The 16,757-nt window shown below is 45.5% G+C and overlaps 3 protein-coding genes across 13 annotated transcripts in view; 2 read left to right on the top strand and 1 right to left on the bottom strand.

The window, feature by feature from the left end:
- Positions 1-2,338: 2,338 nt before the first annotated feature.
- LOC143216289 (erythroid differentiation-related factor 1) lies at positions 2,339-8,697 on the bottom strand. The gene is made up of 9 exons (XM_076439201.1): positions 8,526-8,697; positions 7,264-8,302; positions 6,721-7,137; positions 5,707-6,504; positions 5,457-5,636; positions 4,962-5,341; positions 3,686-4,004; positions 3,315-3,618; positions 2,339-3,245 (listed from the first exon to the last, which is right to left on the bottom strand). Exons 1-9 carry the CDS (start codon positions 8,556-8,558, stop codon positions 3,104-3,106), a joined length of 3,612 nt encoding a protein of 1,203 aa, XP_076295316.1. The 5' UTR covers positions 8,559-8,697; the 3' UTR covers positions 2,339-3,103.
- Positions 8,698-9,203: 506 nt separating this feature from the next.
- Arr1 (arrestin 1) lies at positions 9,204-11,347 on the top strand. Its single transcript, XM_076439206.1, has one exon. The coding sequence runs from the start codon at positions 9,464-9,466 to the stop codon at positions 10,598-10,600; it is 1,137 nt and encodes a 378-aa protein (XP_076295321.1). The 5' UTR covers positions 9,204-9,463; the 3' UTR covers positions 10,601-11,347.
- Positions 11,348-13,897: 2,550 nt separating this feature from the next.
- LOC143216287 (uncharacterized) overlaps positions 13,898-16,757 on the top strand; it is a 77,433-nt gene continuing 74,573 nt past the window's right edge. For all 11 annotated transcript variants that reach the window (XM_076439188.1, XM_076439200.1, XM_076439199.1 and 8 more), the window contains exon 1: positions 13,898-14,421. The gene's annotated coding sequence lies outside the window, so the exon portion shown is untranslated. The remainder of the gene's footprint in view (positions 14,422-16,757) is intronic.

Below are 16,757 nucleotides of genomic sequence, written 5' to 3'. Positions count from 1 at the left end.
ACTGAAATTGCCTCTGGTTGCCAGCTTTCTTCGTGATGAGCGATTTCACGAGTGCCGGTTCGGCTTGATACTTCATGGCAGTCGGGAGCAATGATTGCCCGCCAGGGCACTGGGCTAGGTACGCTGAGAGCGAGAACTACGACGCCACGCCCTCTGAAGACATGATGTGTTAGGTGTAGGTACAGTAGGTACAGAGTTTACTACGGATCGAGAGCAACGACCGCAAGAACCTTCACAGTAAGGGTGGGCACAGGTTTGGCTCTGGTTTTGGTATTGCTCTAACTCAGGTCAGTCTAAAAATTGAGAGCAACGAAGCCACACCTATTCAGGCCACACCGCATTGAAAATAAATCGCCCCATGGGGCGCTAGCCTAACTCGTCGTCCGAGGGTTACATAAATCGCAACGGCCAATACGGAAGTCGGTCGGCCGTGGCTTTATACAACCCGCTAAGTAACTGAGCGAATTTTACGCGTCGGGATTTTATGCGAGGAGCGCGACCCACGGATGCTTTTTCACGATCCAACTTCGCCCCGGCTATAAAACTTCGCTTGATGACTTTATCTTCTAATAGAGAAGCCGAACGAGCTTGTACTTTAATCCACCCCCGCAGCCCACCCCATTCCACCTCGACCCAGCAACGGCTTACCAACAGCTAAACGCAATCTCGCGAGCACGGATTACCGACTAAATTTGTTTCACTTACTTCGATTAATGTTGACCCCCGTCCCGTGAGTTATGCTCGCTGTTTCCCGCGAGCAACCATAATGAACCTGGGTCGGTTTTGACCCCGGGTTGCAAATGTCCCATCTAAATTCTCATTTCCTGGCAGCCGGCGTAAATTGTCAGCTATTTGTTTTGTGTCCGGTAAGAGGATCAACGGGGATATCAGAGATGTATCTTCGGATGTTTGTGTCAGGTCATCCCTGGAGTGATGAGAATTGTCTTTTGCACTTGTGGCAAGTGGAATATAGAAACGTAGTCGCTATACACCAATTGTAAGGCCATTATCTCGAACACAAATGATAAAAGCCAAAGGGATGCATATCGGGTGCTACATGGTGCACAGACTTTGTCGAATTTTTCGAGGGTTGTTTGGATAACACCCTCGTAATTTCGTCGGAGGAATAACAAGTTTCGTTACAGCGAAAACGGGGAAATCGGCGTGGAAACGCTCCTCGGGACCCTTCAAACGCAAGCAAACGAAAAACGGTGGAGTTGAAAGGGGGTGGGACCGGGGAAAGTGTGTCGTAGGAGAAAAGAGACCGCGCTGGTAGTCAGGATTGCCGAAGATGGGCGCAGCTACAATTCAGAGACGAGCTGTCGATAGCACGGACGTTCGCCTAGCGATTTCCATCGCGTATCTTCCCGCGGCGCGATAAGCGCCTTCGCGTATGCAACCCAGATTTGTCGGTGATGCGTATCACAGGATTTTCTCGAACACGTCGACCGATTGGAACAACTGCCGCCGTCTCGGTGAGATTCCCGAGCTTTCCCATCGGCAAACTATTTCTCTAGGAGCGAGAGGGAATCGCGATAAGTACTTGAGTACTGAATGCTCTGACGTTCCCAGCTTCCAGCGCATTCGAACACGGTATACCCTAAATATTGTAGCAGGGGAAGACATAGTGCGTTCTTGGATCGCTGTTAGATACCTCACTGTACCTAGATCTGAACTGGTCCTTCTTGATCCTTGCAACATTGAGCTCAGAAATAACTCAAATTTTGAACTCTGAGATACATGCAGCAGAGTCTAATGTAATAATGATGAAGGCTCTAGATTTTAGTAACATTGTTTATATAGATACAGTTTCAAATACTTTTTAGAGGCTAGTAGCCGAGTCAAAAATGAATAGCGTGATAGTTGAAGGTAGTATGGCCCCGACAAGGGTTTTTACGACGTGCTCTCCAAGCTCTACCACGTCGACTTATCGTTTAAGAAATTTCCCGGCTTATCCGCGAGAGGTTCTCCTTCGTGTCTCATTGCGGGCACGGGGGACCAGCCCCGAGGCGATTTCTCGAACAATATTGCGGATACGAGCGTCGCTCGAATGCACGATAAAGCTCGCGTATATCGGCTTTCGGCGTTCGTGTCAGAGAGGAGATTGAATGGAACGACCGAAGATTTCGATAAGATCGTGTCCTCGTTATGATTTCGAGCGAGTATCGAAACGAGAGACGACCATTCCCGACGCTCCATTTCGCCAGTGATATTACGAGCAACTATTTCTTGCAGAACAAGGAACATTGATTGTGAGTGTTGACTTTAAATTGAATTGATAATTACTAAGAAGCAGACAGTTTGTACAGTCGGAACATTTAATAATACTAGGTATATGTATATAATAATAAACACCATTTAACACCATTTAATTTATTTTCATTAATTTTTTTAGCTTAATATCAATGTGAACAATGAGAAATATTATATCGAGCAGCAAGCGCTTTATTTTATTCTCGTTTCTGTTCCTTTTTCGATTTGATCAATTGTTTCAAAATATTTCTTCAGATTTCGTATATTTTCATAAATGCATGAAATCTGCTAGCCACTCAGTGCGCCATCTGTCAGCCACTCAATGCGACATCTGTCGGTATTGTTAGGTTGACAATATGAATTTTAAGAGTACAAAAAAAAATAAAAAAATAAAAAATGATCAATTGCTTATTCATTTCCCCACGCTGTACTCTCTTTGTTTTTCGAACAGTAGAATTTTTGAATAAAATTTCAAGATAGATTTTGTTGTAAAAAGTATTAAATTTTTTTTATTTATTTCTTCTAACCTTCGAGATAATATCCGTAGATGTTGTAGCAGCAATTTATTTCTCGTTTTACAAATCATATGATACTTAAATAAAAGCTTTGATCTGACTATTTACAGAGTAGAATAAAAAAATGTCCTCCACATCTCGAGATGCCGTAGTGAGTTAATGAATATTTTCCTTCTTAACGACCAGCGTTAATGCCGACATAAACACCATTCGAAAGATTGAAAAAAACCAATCCTGGGAAGGAATCATATTCGTTGGTCGAGACTCGACGCTTTAAGTCTTCGAACTGGCACAGATATATGATAAATATACACGTATTTACAAAAGTATAAATATTAACACTCCGTAGACGGTAACATTTTCCCCAATTCCCGTAGCAGTTGCGCAATGTGCTCAATTAACGTGAAACCGGTCATTGAGACTGGCCTCAATGCTTTACTGTAACATTGTTTGTACAAATTCGCCAGTGACTCGCACCTATAAATTTAAACAAATTATTAGATCACCTTACACAGGCTACATTTAACGTATCCACAATATACATACTCTTTTTTACTGCTATTGCTATTTTTCGTGACGGACAATTTAGTCAGAGATCTTAGGATAAACTGTAGTCTTTGCTCAAGCAGCACCACCAAACTCTCTTCATCTTCCATCAACTTCTGGTCGTCGCTGACTTTCGCCTCTGCGACTTCTTTCCCCTTTTTCTGATTCATAGCATTTGTACTATCACCCTTCTGTTTCTGAGAGCTGTTCCTCTCACACAATATATCCAGAATGGGTCTGCAACGTAGTATCAGATCAAGGCCATTTTGGTACGCCTTCAACTTCCCATGAAAGGTTGTAGCACCTGAGACAAGATATAAATAAAAAGACTGCCACCAAAAACTTAAATCTACTTCAGAAAATAAACGTACAACGCGCCTGATGTTCAGCCAGTGCAACCCTCTCCATCTGAACCGTTAGAAATTCTGTAGTCTGCTCAAAAGCTAGCAAAAGCTTCGCCGCCTTTTCGTAATACAGCTTGCACAGTTGCAAACTTGTTTTCCTTTTCATATTGTCCGCATCGGGTTCGAACTCTCTATACACACGGTGATACAAAGATGCAAGGCGATGCTGAATGGTAGCGGCACGGAATTGGTAAACTGGTTGTCGTGGTCCTGAAGTTTCTGTATCACAATGTTTCAGGGCCTTTTGTAGTATATCAACCACTTCCCTTTCAAGCTCTTCTTCAGTCTGAAATAATGACCACAATACATAATAGTTCCATCACAGAACTAAATTAAGGGGCTAGTCTACCCTCGATTTGTAACTAGAAAATACCTAGAATCTTACTAGATTTTGGGTCGAAAATATGGGTTTGCGGCCAGACGTTGATTGACCTTATTAGAACAAATTGTGGGCTGTGTGAGGGCTCATTCGAAAGAGGAAGGTTAGACGCAGCGCGCTTTTCTCACGAGGTTAACGAGATTATGTTTATATCTAATAATATGATGGCCCAAAGTCGAGAAAAAATCTAGGAAAAAATCCCGCAGATTTCAGTGCATTTTCTGTCTCTAATAGACTTTTTTGGCTTATGAGATGAGAAAGGCGCGCTGCGTTGAACCTTCCTCTTTCGAATGAGCTCTCACACAGCCCACAATTTGTTCTAATAGGGTCAATCAACGTCTGGGCGCAGATCCATGTTTCGACCCATTTTTCTAGTAAGATTCTAGTAAATAGCAAATATCTAGCAAATAACTAGAATCCTACTAGAAAAATGGGTCGAAACATGGATCTGCGCCCAGACGTTGATTGACCCTATTAGAACAAATTGTGGGCTGTGTGAGGGCTCATTCGAAAGAGGAAGGTTCAACGCAGCGCGCCTTTCTCATCTCATAAGCCAAAAAAGTCTATTAGAGACAGAAAATGCATTGAAATCTGCGGGATTTTTTCCTAGATTTTTTCTCGACTTTGGGCCATCATATTATTAGATATAAACATAATCTCGTTAACCTCGTGAGAAAAGCGCGCTGCGTCTAACCTTCCTCTTTCGAATGAGCCCTCACACAGCCCACAATTTGTTCTAATAAGGTCAATCAACGTCTGGCCGCAAACCCATATTTTCGACCCAAAATCTAGTAAGATTCTAGGTATTTTCTAGTTACAAATCGAGGGTAGACTAGCCCCTTAAATTCAATATAGAAGCTATACCTTGCAACCAGTTACAGGATAGTCCTGCAACAATGTAGCCATAGTAAATAACGTAGTTGACAAATCCCAAGTGACGGTATCCCAGATCACAGGGTTTGTCTTCTTAGTTCCTAGGACTTGTAGAGCTTTTTGGTAGCTCGCCAGAGCTTTGTTATAAAAATTCCGTTCCTCAGCGTTCTGTTTCACATGCATGTGTGCACAGAGTCGCATGAGTCTTCCGGTATTCGAGTGCAAAAGGGCTAAATTTGCTTCGTCGTGGACTGTCTCGAATGCCTTGACTCCTGCTTCCAAATGATTTAAGGAACGAGCTAATAATTTTGATACTTCATCGTCACAGATCCCTGACGACTCATCTGCTAGACTTTCTTGCTGACATCGGGCTGCAAAAATAATAAAAGTAAAATATTTCCTTCTAGTATCCTCCCATAATGTCTCCTAACTTGGAAAAATTGTAAGAATGTATCTCGAAATCAATTTTTATTCTGAACAACTTACTTCCAGCCTGATTCATATAAAGAACGCCCAGCTCGTTGTGGATATTGCCTAACCGCCTTAAAAGATTATTTTTATCTATTTCCGACGGTTCTAACAACAAGGCTTTCTCGTAACATTTATACGATGCTACTAAGGTAGTTTCTAAACTCTCTAAACGTTCTGGTAGTAGTTTAGCATCACCTGAAATAGGAAATCAAATTTTTATTCGCTTCAAACCAAAGTGTTTTGATAATCCAAGTCGAGCACTTACTCGAATCCAAGTCCTCGATTTTGCAGATATCCTCAACAATCTTTTCCTCCGCCTCGTTCTTCATGTCATAATGATTCCTGTGCTTCTCTATGTTACACCAATCCTGCACTGTCATGAAGCAACAATCCCCGGCGCGACCTAGCAGGTAGCTGATGGATTTGTAGTTTCTAATTCCGCAGAAGAGCTCCAAAATTTTCTGACAACGCAGAACCGCTAGCATGTACCTCAGCGAAGCCCCGTAATTCTTATTGACATATTCGTTCTCAGCCAATACAGCAAAGATCAATGAAGCTTTCTCGTACAACAACGTCTTCAAGTGAGCATTCCAACTTATGTTGTCGCTCTTCTTAGGGGCCTGCCAAGTGGGAAGCGTTTCGACTTTGACTTTACACTGCAAAGCTTTAGCTGAGTTTTCAGTGGGTTCTTCCTTCAACACGAGTTTCTCTGACTTCTTCTTCTTTTGCTTCAATTTCTTCTTATGAGTAGGACTAGTAGTTACTGAACCCTCCCTAGAATTATTTTCCTTCTTCTCATCCTTCAGAGAGGAATAAGTCATAGGTATTGCTTGAAAAGGCTTAGCCAAGTTCAGATGGGTCTCTTCGTATTCTTTCTTCTCTTTTTCTTCTTGTTCTGCTCTCTGACGCTCTTCTTCAGATATATCTTCCTCGGTTGGAAAATACTGTAGACACTCAAGACCTTGACAAACATGCTCCAAAGCTGCCAGACATCTTTCTTCCACTGTCCCAGAAATTGGCGGTGGCTTGTACTTGGGCTCGTCACAGTCCTTGTGCTCTTTGACTAGAAGGAGGATTTATTTATGCCTGATAAAAGTAATTTATCTAAAATAATCCTCGGTCCCATATTATAACACACATTTCTCAAAGAGTTTTTAATTACACTGTCCAACATTAATTTTGCGTTTTCAAGATTATTAAACATTTCGGAAATTTTGTTATTACAATCATGTACACCAATGTACACCATAATATAGGACAGAGGAAGTATTTAGCTTACTATTGGCTAATGTTAAGGATTTTATCGCAGCCTCTTCGTTATCCACTTCCTCCTCATCCTTTTCGTTATCGTGATTCGTGCTTGACTCGCTTTGCGTATCGTCCTCGTCGCTTTGATCAGAAAGTCCTGGACTAGCAGGATCAGTATCCGATGGTATATAAAGATCAGATAACATGAAATGAGCGGACGTTACGATCTGAGGATACTTTTCTTTAGTCAGCAGTTGTACACAATTCTTTAGAAGCATTCTGATAGTGCCTTGCTGTCTGTGGTAGTCCGAAGAATACTTCATGTTGCGTGCCACCCTGTACAACAACATAGCTACAGGCACAGTAAACGGATTCTGTCCTTTTTCGTCTGATACATCGCTGCACAAAGATGTTAAATCGTACAGCTTCACAACATCGTCGTCTTTGCCTATAAAATATTTAAAAAATTAGAAAGGAAGTTTAGATGAAGTATACATGCAAAAGAAGCGATTTTTTAAAGATAAAAACCAGAATACCCCCTTAATATATTCAGCAAATAGTTTAGGTGTTTTACCTTTGAATAGCCAGTATGTGTGGCCAGCCTTTGTAGCATTATTTTTTAAGAAACTTAGAATATTCTGTGCAACATCCCTGATAACTTTGGGACTGAATTTAGAATGGTCCAAATTAGGTAGGTCCTCAGTTTTTATTAATTCATACTTCTGTACTATACCGTGCAGGTGATAACACATCACAACTTCTGGGACATTGCACATTAAATTGTCCAGCCAATAATCTATGCCAGTCAAGATATTAATAGGTTTCGTCATGTCCCTCAATCGCAGACTTATGCATGGATGTGTCTGTCCCCCAAATATCGGCATATCAGTCCCAATAAGCATCTGTATGTTCTCGAAAGTCCACACAATATTTCTAGCAAAATTATGATTGTAATTTGGGTCTGGCATCTTCTCTTCCTGAGAAGGCTCCGGCAGACAAGGCTCCAATGTTTTCACAGGCAACTCCGGCTTAGCATCATTTTGCTCTTTATTGTCTGCAACTACTATAGAATGGTACAGAAATTTGGATACCAAATTTCTCTGCTGCAGAGTGTTCCTATTTGTCTTACGGAACAGGGACTTTTCATTATCCCCAAGATTTTGGAATATGTGTTCGTAGAAAAACTTTTTCAGCCATTCCCAGTCGCTCTCGGCTTGTCTTAATAAATATTTATGAATATCAAAATCGTCAAGCAGTAGTGTGTTTTCTACTCTATGTACCATCATCGATATTATACCATGATTGTAAGGCAGTTTCAATAACTTCTTTATGTTCTCAGCGTCAGACACAACATCAACTTCTCCGACACAATCAGGAAACATGTGGGCCATACGAAAACTGGAGAAACCGGTGGTCTGAGACCATACACTCTGCAGGCCATAGCTCTCAGCTGAACTGCTGAGCCAATTGCTGGGTGGTAGATTTAAATCTGTATTGCATTGTAGCTGAGCATACGTGGCTGGAGTCTGGACAACAGAGTATTTAACAACAGCAGTGGATTTCACTGGTTTCTTGGGTGAACCAGGTGGTATGGCCAAAGGCATCGGCTGCATCTGCAATTCAAACACTAAAGTAAGCACGGGAATCTCTAATTCAAGCGTCACAGTATCATTCAAACAGGTCTATTTATAAGAAGCTTTATTAATGTGGCTAGAGTGTGAAACTGGTCAAGGATATTTTAGGCTCATGGAAAACGAAACTTCCCACGAATTAATATTCAATGGTACAATGTGCAAATGGGAAACAACATTCTGCACCATATACGATTTCACTCACTGTATTAATCTTAGTGTCCGTATTCTCGGACATTTTCAACTTCGAACGGTCTCACTCAGTCTCACTCGCGTCGTCCGATACTACAAGTTGCTGTTGCTGTGTTTCAAAAATTCTAGAAGGAACCAGAGTTGTGGAGAGAACACGAACACATAACCACTGATTATGTGATCGTGCAGGCAGCTGCAGACAGGATGAAACAGGTTTCAAATAGGTTTCTGACTTATCGATCATCGGTAACTCATTCCCTCTTTGGTCATATTTCTGGATGCGGACGAACTACATAAATAGATTAGCATGTTTATCCTATTATTTGCTTGAGACCGAGAAAAACTTAAAAATCTCATTTGGATATCTGCTAATTTATAATCGAAGAAGATGAGGATCTTCCTTGTCCAACATGTTCGAATACTTGTCAACTCACTAAAATTATTAAGAAAAGAAACATCTAAATTACTCGTGTGTCTTTCAACGAATGCAGACAATTTTAGCATAAAAATCCGCAATCTAGTGATCAACCATGAGCTATCCTTCTATCGCTATGTTAGATCACTCGCCAGCCCTGCACTCTCTTCATGTTGGCATAGAACGATCGATCCATTAAATCTAGCAAACACGGAGGACATCGTCTGCTAGTCGTTAGTCGCGGTAGCAAAGGTTCTTAAGGCAAACCGAAGCCCACGAATATCATTGATCTAACCCGAAGACGCGGGCGTATCGTGCGACTCTTCCGATTAGAAGACAAAGTTAGCCAACACTTGAAAAGGTTAGCAACGGCGCGAGCAAAGCGCACGTTTATCCGCGACGCTGGATGGATTCGGAAGCCCTAGAAAAGCCTGACGTCATTGGTACCCGGTGCATATATAAGAACACGATGCAATCCTGGCGATTCAGTCGGCGACGGTGACAGAAAGAATCGGCGGGACTGGGCTTGCTTGGTTATGGTGATGAACTTCAAGGTGTTCAAGAAGTCCTCGCCGAATGGCAAGATCTCCTTGTACCTCGGAAAGAGAGACTACGTAGACTATCTATCGGGGATCGAGCCGGTAGATGGTGTAGTCCTTCTGGATCAAAACTACGTGGATACCGGTCGGAAGATATGGGGCCAACTAATCTGTACTTTCCGCTACGGCCGGGAGGAGGACGAGGTGATGGGGCTGAACTTCCAGAAGGACCTGTACCTAACCTCGGAGCAGCTGTACCCGGCCACCCAGAAGACGCAGGATAACCTGACCAAGCTGCAGGACCGACTACTGCGAAAGCTAGGCCCGAACGCTATACCTTTCACCTTCAAGTTCCCGCCGAGTGCTCCGTCCAGCGTGACCTTGCAGCCAGGTGAGGACGAGACAGGGGAGCCTTGTGGCGTCAGCTATGTGGTTAAGATCTACTCGGGGGACACCGAAACGGATGTCACTCACAAACGAAGTACGGTCACGATGGGCATCAGAAAGATCCAATACGCACCGACGAAACAAGGCCGTCAGCCTTGTACCGTGGTGCGCAAGGACTTCCTCTTGAGCCCTGGAGACCTGGAGCTGGAAGTCACCCTGGACAAGCAGCTGTACCACCACGGCGAGAGGATAGCCGTGAACGTGTGCGTGCGTAACAACAGCAACAAAGTGGTAAAGAAGATCAAGGCGCTGGTGCAGCAGGGCATCGACGTTGTCATTTTCCAGAATGGTCAGTTCAGAACGGTGATCGACGCAGTGGAGACGCAGGACGGTTGTCCGATCAACCCGGGCTCCAACCTGCAGAAGGTGCTCTACCTGACACCCGAACTGGAGAAGAACAAAAACCGACGAGGCATCGCTTTGGACGGAAGATTGAAGAGGGACGATGGAGAGCTGGCCTCCAGCACGCTGCTGCTGTCCCCAGATGTCCGCGACTCCTTCGGCATCGTGGTCTCGTACGCTGTCAAGGTCAAGCTGTATCTGGGAGCTCTGGGAGGAGAATTATCCGCCGAGTTGCCGTTCATCCTGATGCGACCGAAGCCTGTCGACCGCATCAAGGTGGTGAACGCCGACAACGAGGAGGTCGAGGACTACTGCGAGGAGAAGGTGAAGCCGATCGACAACTAGACAGGGTCTCGTGTCTGCACCCGGAGCCGCAGTTGGCTCCGGTTCAATGTGGACACGAGAAGATCGCGTGTCGACTAGGAACGTCGCACGGCTACAGAATATTCTGGGAAAGTAACGCGTGGCTACTCGCGTTATGTTAATAAGGACCACCTAATCCCCGTCACCTGAACCCGGCTCCCATTCGCAGCCCTTGAAGAATCCCTGATCCTTAAACGCGTTCGCTACCAGCGTTTATGTCAGAGCTGTGCAGAAATGCATTCTATTGTTTTATAATGGTGTACAACGCAGAGTGTTTACCTTGGAGCAGCTTTTACAGAGCGGTATATTGCTGAACGATGAGCCATACAATCATCAGGGACCAAATAACACTTGTTTCTCGCTATTATCGACGTTTTTGTCATTAAATACGTATTATTGGAAATACTAATTGGTAAAATAATGAAATCGCGCTGTTAACGCTGCTTCATTGTGAACGAAAAAGGTATTTTCAAGCGGCTTCGATAGGTCTAACATAAACGAACCCTTACACGTCCGAGAAATTCGTATCGATCGCCGCCTGGAAGCTAGGTGAAAGTGAACCAAGCGACGCAACTGGAACGCGACCCTTTCGAAAGAACATGCAACCGATATCCGTAGCTCTCGTTTGCACAGTAGCATCCTGCGATTGTAAAAAACACGGTGGAAAAGGGAAAGACGCCGCGCCGACCGCGTAGAATCTGGACCAAATATACATCGGTTCTGCTGTTACGCAAGCGAGTCTACTTTCTACCCACCCGACACTTAGCGCTAGATATACCTAGAACGGGTTAGAGCATGACTCATTGTTTGCTTCGTTTACCGAAGTCCTTCCTTGAGAAATTGTTCAATAAATTTCTAGCAATAATACAGCGAATGTACGTCTGGTTTTTGTATGATATTAAAACTCTGAGTCGCCATCGACTGTTTGGTGCTTCCAATGTTAAGACCATTAGCGAAATAGCATATTCGGCGGAGCGTTATGCAACCGAGCTCTGTCGTCGAGACTCTCCAGAAATCATAATGATATTACGAGTTTGTTTTTCAACAAATCGTTCGATCGAAGCACTTGAGAGGCATCGATACTTTCTCCAGCTTATGCGCATCGTGCTTTAACGCGAATTTGCAAGTTGCAAATCGTTCACAGTCCATCGAACGGATTTTGCACGGCTCGATCGTTACCGCGCGATTCTTCCGCGTTTCCTTCTTCCGTGTTCTGAAACGAAAGGACTCGGCTCTCATTAAAAGTTGAAAGCGTCCTTATAGACGACAAATGTTGCTCGTCGATATCTCTCGGGGTCGCGATTAATCGGCAAACCTAAGCAGATAAACGCGCTGCCTCTCGAATTTATCTTCCCGGGCCAGGAAACCCTTCCGAGCGTTCTCGAGCGTGAAAACGCATGCTCAACAAGTACGACGCTCGAAAAATTAATACCGCACTGTCCAAGTCCCGGGAACTCGCGTTGGGAAACGCGAGAACTATGCACGGTGTAAAGAAAGTAAGGGGGAGGCCACAGTGCGTCTGTGTGAAGAACAATATTGGAAAAGAAACCCTAAAGTCTGGACTTAATCCTGCCAGCAACTCTTTCATCCCCTTCGTTACTCGTTACCGGATTTATCGAGAGTCACGTTGCATGCTCGACTTTGACATGGTATTATGTAGACATAGATTTAGGATAATAAAAATACTACGACTGCTTTTACAGAACATGACATAACACGACGTAACATTGTCTTCAGATGTGCATACCTTGCGAGGATTGCACAAGAAAACGTTTACAGTGGTCAGATAAATTCTAATTTTTGGGGTTGTATTAAACCGTATATGTAGACAGTGTATCAATTGAAAATGTATGCTTCAATAAAAGCTTGTTTAATAGACTCTGTAGCGAAACCATAGCAAGTTTATGGATTACCTAACATATGAAACATTACAAATTCCGGAGTGGATTGTTTCCAGCATTTACCATCCTGTAGAGGTTAACGAGCACTCGAGTACGGCGAAAAACTCGTTGCAGGCGATATCGATTACGAGATAACAGCGGGAATGGTTACGCAACGTGCAGTTTCCGCGGTCCAGGGCTTTTTTCTTGCGAAAATGCTCCGGCTTGGAGGACAAGGTCGCGCATTTTCGATGACGCAACCCCTCGGACCGGTTCGTGGCCTAGAAAAATACTATGGCAGGCGTGTTCCACGTCTGGAGGCGATCGATTGGCCGCTGAAACGGAATTATCCGCAATTTCGTTGGGCCAAGAGAACAGACTAGAAACGGAAGGAGTGGTCGAAACAGAGAAATAGCCGAATTCGGCATTGTAGAGGGGGGATTAAAATAGAGGCGGTCGAGGAAGACGTTCGCTTAATAGGGAAAGGTCAATCAACTTAAAAATCAACAATATACCCACCAATTCTTCGTTTTATAATAAGAAAGGGTGTCTGAAGAACTTAGTTCATGGGTGTGAAAGTAGAGTCTTCATCATTTAATATATTTTTAAAAATTGATAAATAAAGCACTGAATGTTGAACTAAGAAATGAGTAACTTAATAGTATTTCTGAAGTGATAAAGAGCAATAAATACATTTACAAAATTGTACAAGATAAGAGAAATGATACTCCTCAACATTTACCATTCAGTGGGTTCAAGAAGCTCCTGCAGTGGTTCTAGGACAAACCAAGTGGGCCCACATTCGCGGAGTAAGGCCTCAGGTATACAGCTCGGCGACAAATCGAAAGAAACAACGAGCGTCTCGTATCCTGCGATTCCTGCGAGGAAGAAGGTCCTGGCGAAGGGCAGTGCCGCCGTCTCGCCACCCTGTACGTGTATGGTGGGCGTTGGAGGAGCACCAGCGCCGAAAAAGGACACGAAACTGTTCATTGAACAGAGACAAGCCGTAGGATCGACACGACCGTATAGAGTGAGGAGGGGAGGAGTTGTAGCGTTATGGAGGGAGACGTGGAGGAGATAAAATTAGAGAGAGAGAGAGAGGGGCCCGGTAAAAGCGACGGGACAGAGAGCACACAAGGGGAGAGTAAAAATCCGTGGAAGGAAGAAGGAGGTCGGCCTGAACCGAGGAGAAGAGAGAGATTCGAAAAAGGAGGAGGGGTGATCGAAGGAGGAAGGAAAGAAAAGGAGTCCGGAGAGACAAGGAGCCGCGGAAAACGAAAGAGAAAGAGGCCGAGATAGAGAGAGATAGAGGGAGAAACAGAGTGAGGAGAGTCGCGAGAAGGAGAGCAACGAAGAGCGAGAGAACGAGACGATAAACTCGGGGTTCGGGCGGTCCGCAAGCTAGACCGGTGCGTCAGTCAGGCTCGAGACACCCGCGAGAACGGAGCGTTGGGTGGTTGCCTCCCCTAGTTCGGTACGTACGTTCGATGCGCCCCCTTCATCATCCCCTGGCCACCTAGCTAAGGGTCTTAGTACGAGACAGTGTCGCGTAGAGTGTCGTCCGAGGCGTAACAAGGCCTCCAAAACCCTCCGGAAAAGAAAACACCCGGTCCCGAGAGAATATTCGATTTAATTTCGAGCCGGTGCTCCGCCACTTTTGCGTACTCGCGACACCCGGCATCCCTCGTGTTCCTCGACACCGACCAGTGCGCCGGTTTTTCGAAGAATCCTCGGCGGTGAACTCGTAGGACCAAAAGGAAGGAAGGACGAGAGAGCGTAGGTGGAACCGGCGGCGGTTGGATAGGAGGCGGCGGCGGTCAACTCCCGGCAGGTTTTACGCTCGCGAGTTTCACTGCTCCGGGGCGAATCTCCCGCGAGGAAGGACGAAGAAGACAGTGGCGGCTACGCTACGCTAGCAGCCGAGTGAGTACCCCCGTTGAGCCTTGACTCTGCCCTCTCTTCTTTCTCTTTCTCTCTCTGTACATCGAACTCCTTCCTCCCCGGGTTCTCTCTAGTCATCCTCCCTGTCTCGATTTTTCGTAGACGCTCTGAAACTTGACGAAAACTCGCTGATACCCGACGAGTTTCTCTAGATTGTGTACATTTCACTGTTTATCGAACCTCTACCTCGCCCGCGTTCTCTTTAATCCGCACCTTTCCTGTCTCGATTTTTCGTATACATTGCTTCGCTGTGTGATACGAGTTCCTCTACACCGTACTCTAACCTCGCCATCAAGCATCTTCCACCCAGACTCGGTTTTTCGTAGTAAAACTCGTTGCGTATCGGCGAGTTTCTCTACTCCCGCGGCAGACGGTGGCATTGATTTCCTCCTCCCGTCCTCTCTCGCCGGCCGCCCTTCCCTCCTACGCGCTGCGTATACACGCACGCACGATCCTCTCGTAATTTCGAGCTGGAACCGAGCGAACGCGCCTGCTCGCTTCTCGCTTTGTCAGCGAGCTGAAACAACGAGACGAGAGGGCTTCGATTTAAAACCACCACCGTACCGAGGCGGCCTTGAACGCGCTGCGAGAATCGATGCCCGACAGCCTCCGAAATAATCTTGGGTTCGGTGGATTAAGACGAGGATCGTCCTCGGCGAGACCAGGCTGGAATCGTCAGGATTGTTTGGAAGCGCCCCGGGGCCGGAGATATCTGTTTCCGACACTCAAATATTTAGTCGAAAAACGGCCCGATTTGTCTCCGTGTATTTTCGGAAGAGCCTGGCCTGGAAGATGTTTGTTTGCTCGCGCGCGCGGATTGCTCGCAGCCCGAGACCTCGCTGCTGCTGCTGCGAGCTACCAACGCAACGCCTGCCAGCGTGCGAGAGAGGAACGAGTTTCTGCCGACAGGGACCGCAGTTTCGCGCGAATCCCTCGCGACCTTGGAACGAAACAGGGCCCGGCCTGGTCCCGGCGTTCAGGGCCGTCGAAACAAGGGCCAGAGGTTCTTCTTCGGCGCGATCACCGATCCTATAAACGTACGTTGCAAGTCGAATCGATGGATTACTAAGGAGAGCTCTCACAGCAATGGATGGCTATGAGGACGAGCCTGTGGCAGCGATTGCCACCGATCGATTAAGATATCTCTCTCTTTGTAAATAGGCTCCCGTGGCTCGGGGGTCTGCGATCTGGTCGCTGTGTCTTCAGCACACGCCGATGTTTACTGTAAAAGCGAGAGTGTTTGCTCTTATCGACGCGTTTCAACGGAACGGGGGCTGCTCGACTAGAATTCTGGATGAGCCGGAAGGTTTTATAGGGAAATGGCGGTTCATCTCGGGCTGGAGAAGTGTTCTGGCTTTGTCTGAATATCTCAGAAAGAATTTGAATTAGACAAAATATTGTCTCTTTAAAAGGAGCTGTATATCTGTCTCTTTAAGAGCAGTCTGTACCCAAAAGTACAATGAAACAAGAGAGTTATGGATACACTATTATACCAGGGCCCCGAGGGGCCATTTCGGAGCGCTCCCAGGGCAAGGAGCCCGTTTTATGCGTTTCCGAGCGACAAGCCTCGTTTCTCGGTGACTGATTTCGCGATCAGGTAATTGGCAACCGCGTTATCGTGTTCTCGTACCAGCTCGGAAATCGAACCGGTCGAATCGACGACCTCGAACGACCGCCGCGTCGCGCGCCGGTCTCCAATACGGTATTAGTCACGCGTGTACGTCGACGAATGAATATTTCAACGTTACGACGCGCGCCGTTGCCTGTGCAAAGCAAACATTCCGTGGCTGGTATTCGCGGGGAAAACGGTTAATTCAGCGATACCCCGCGCGACGAATAATACCACCAGACTGTAAAGAGTACCCGGCGAAACATCGACCCGCATGCATTCCGCTCGCGCGTACACTACCGGCCATAAATGCGAAGACCTCGTATCTGTGAGCGCGAGCAGTGTGCGAACGAAAGATGCAAGAAATCCATGTTATCCAAAAATCCTGGTAAAATGAAATTTGTGTACAGTGTGTTTAATGCCTCAGCTATACATAATATGGTAGTTTTGGTTTTCGACAGTGCTACGCAAGTTTGAAATACGTAGACCCCGTGCCGAATGAAAAAGTATGGATAGATATATCGTACCCCCGCAATGAAAGTGACACAAGTCAAAAAATGGCAATTTTGAGGTTATGTCATTGAGAAATATGTATAAGTCTTATAGTATTCTGTATTCTGTGTCACTTTTCTTGCGGGGGTGCGATATCTTTCATCAAGCTGGCAATAATTTTCGCTCGACTGGGCGTTGCAGGAATTCCCTGGAGGTT

The sequence above is a fragment of the Lasioglossum baleicum genome, chromosome 15 (genome assembly GCF_051020765.1).
Source record: "Lasioglossum baleicum chromosome 15, iyLasBale1, whole genome shotgun sequence".
Lineage (NCBI taxonomy): Eukaryota > Metazoa > Arthropoda > Insecta > Hymenoptera > Halictidae > Lasioglossum > Lasioglossum baleicum.
Note: the sequence above shows the minus strand (reverse complement) of the source record. Positions and strands in the feature narration are given on the sequence as shown.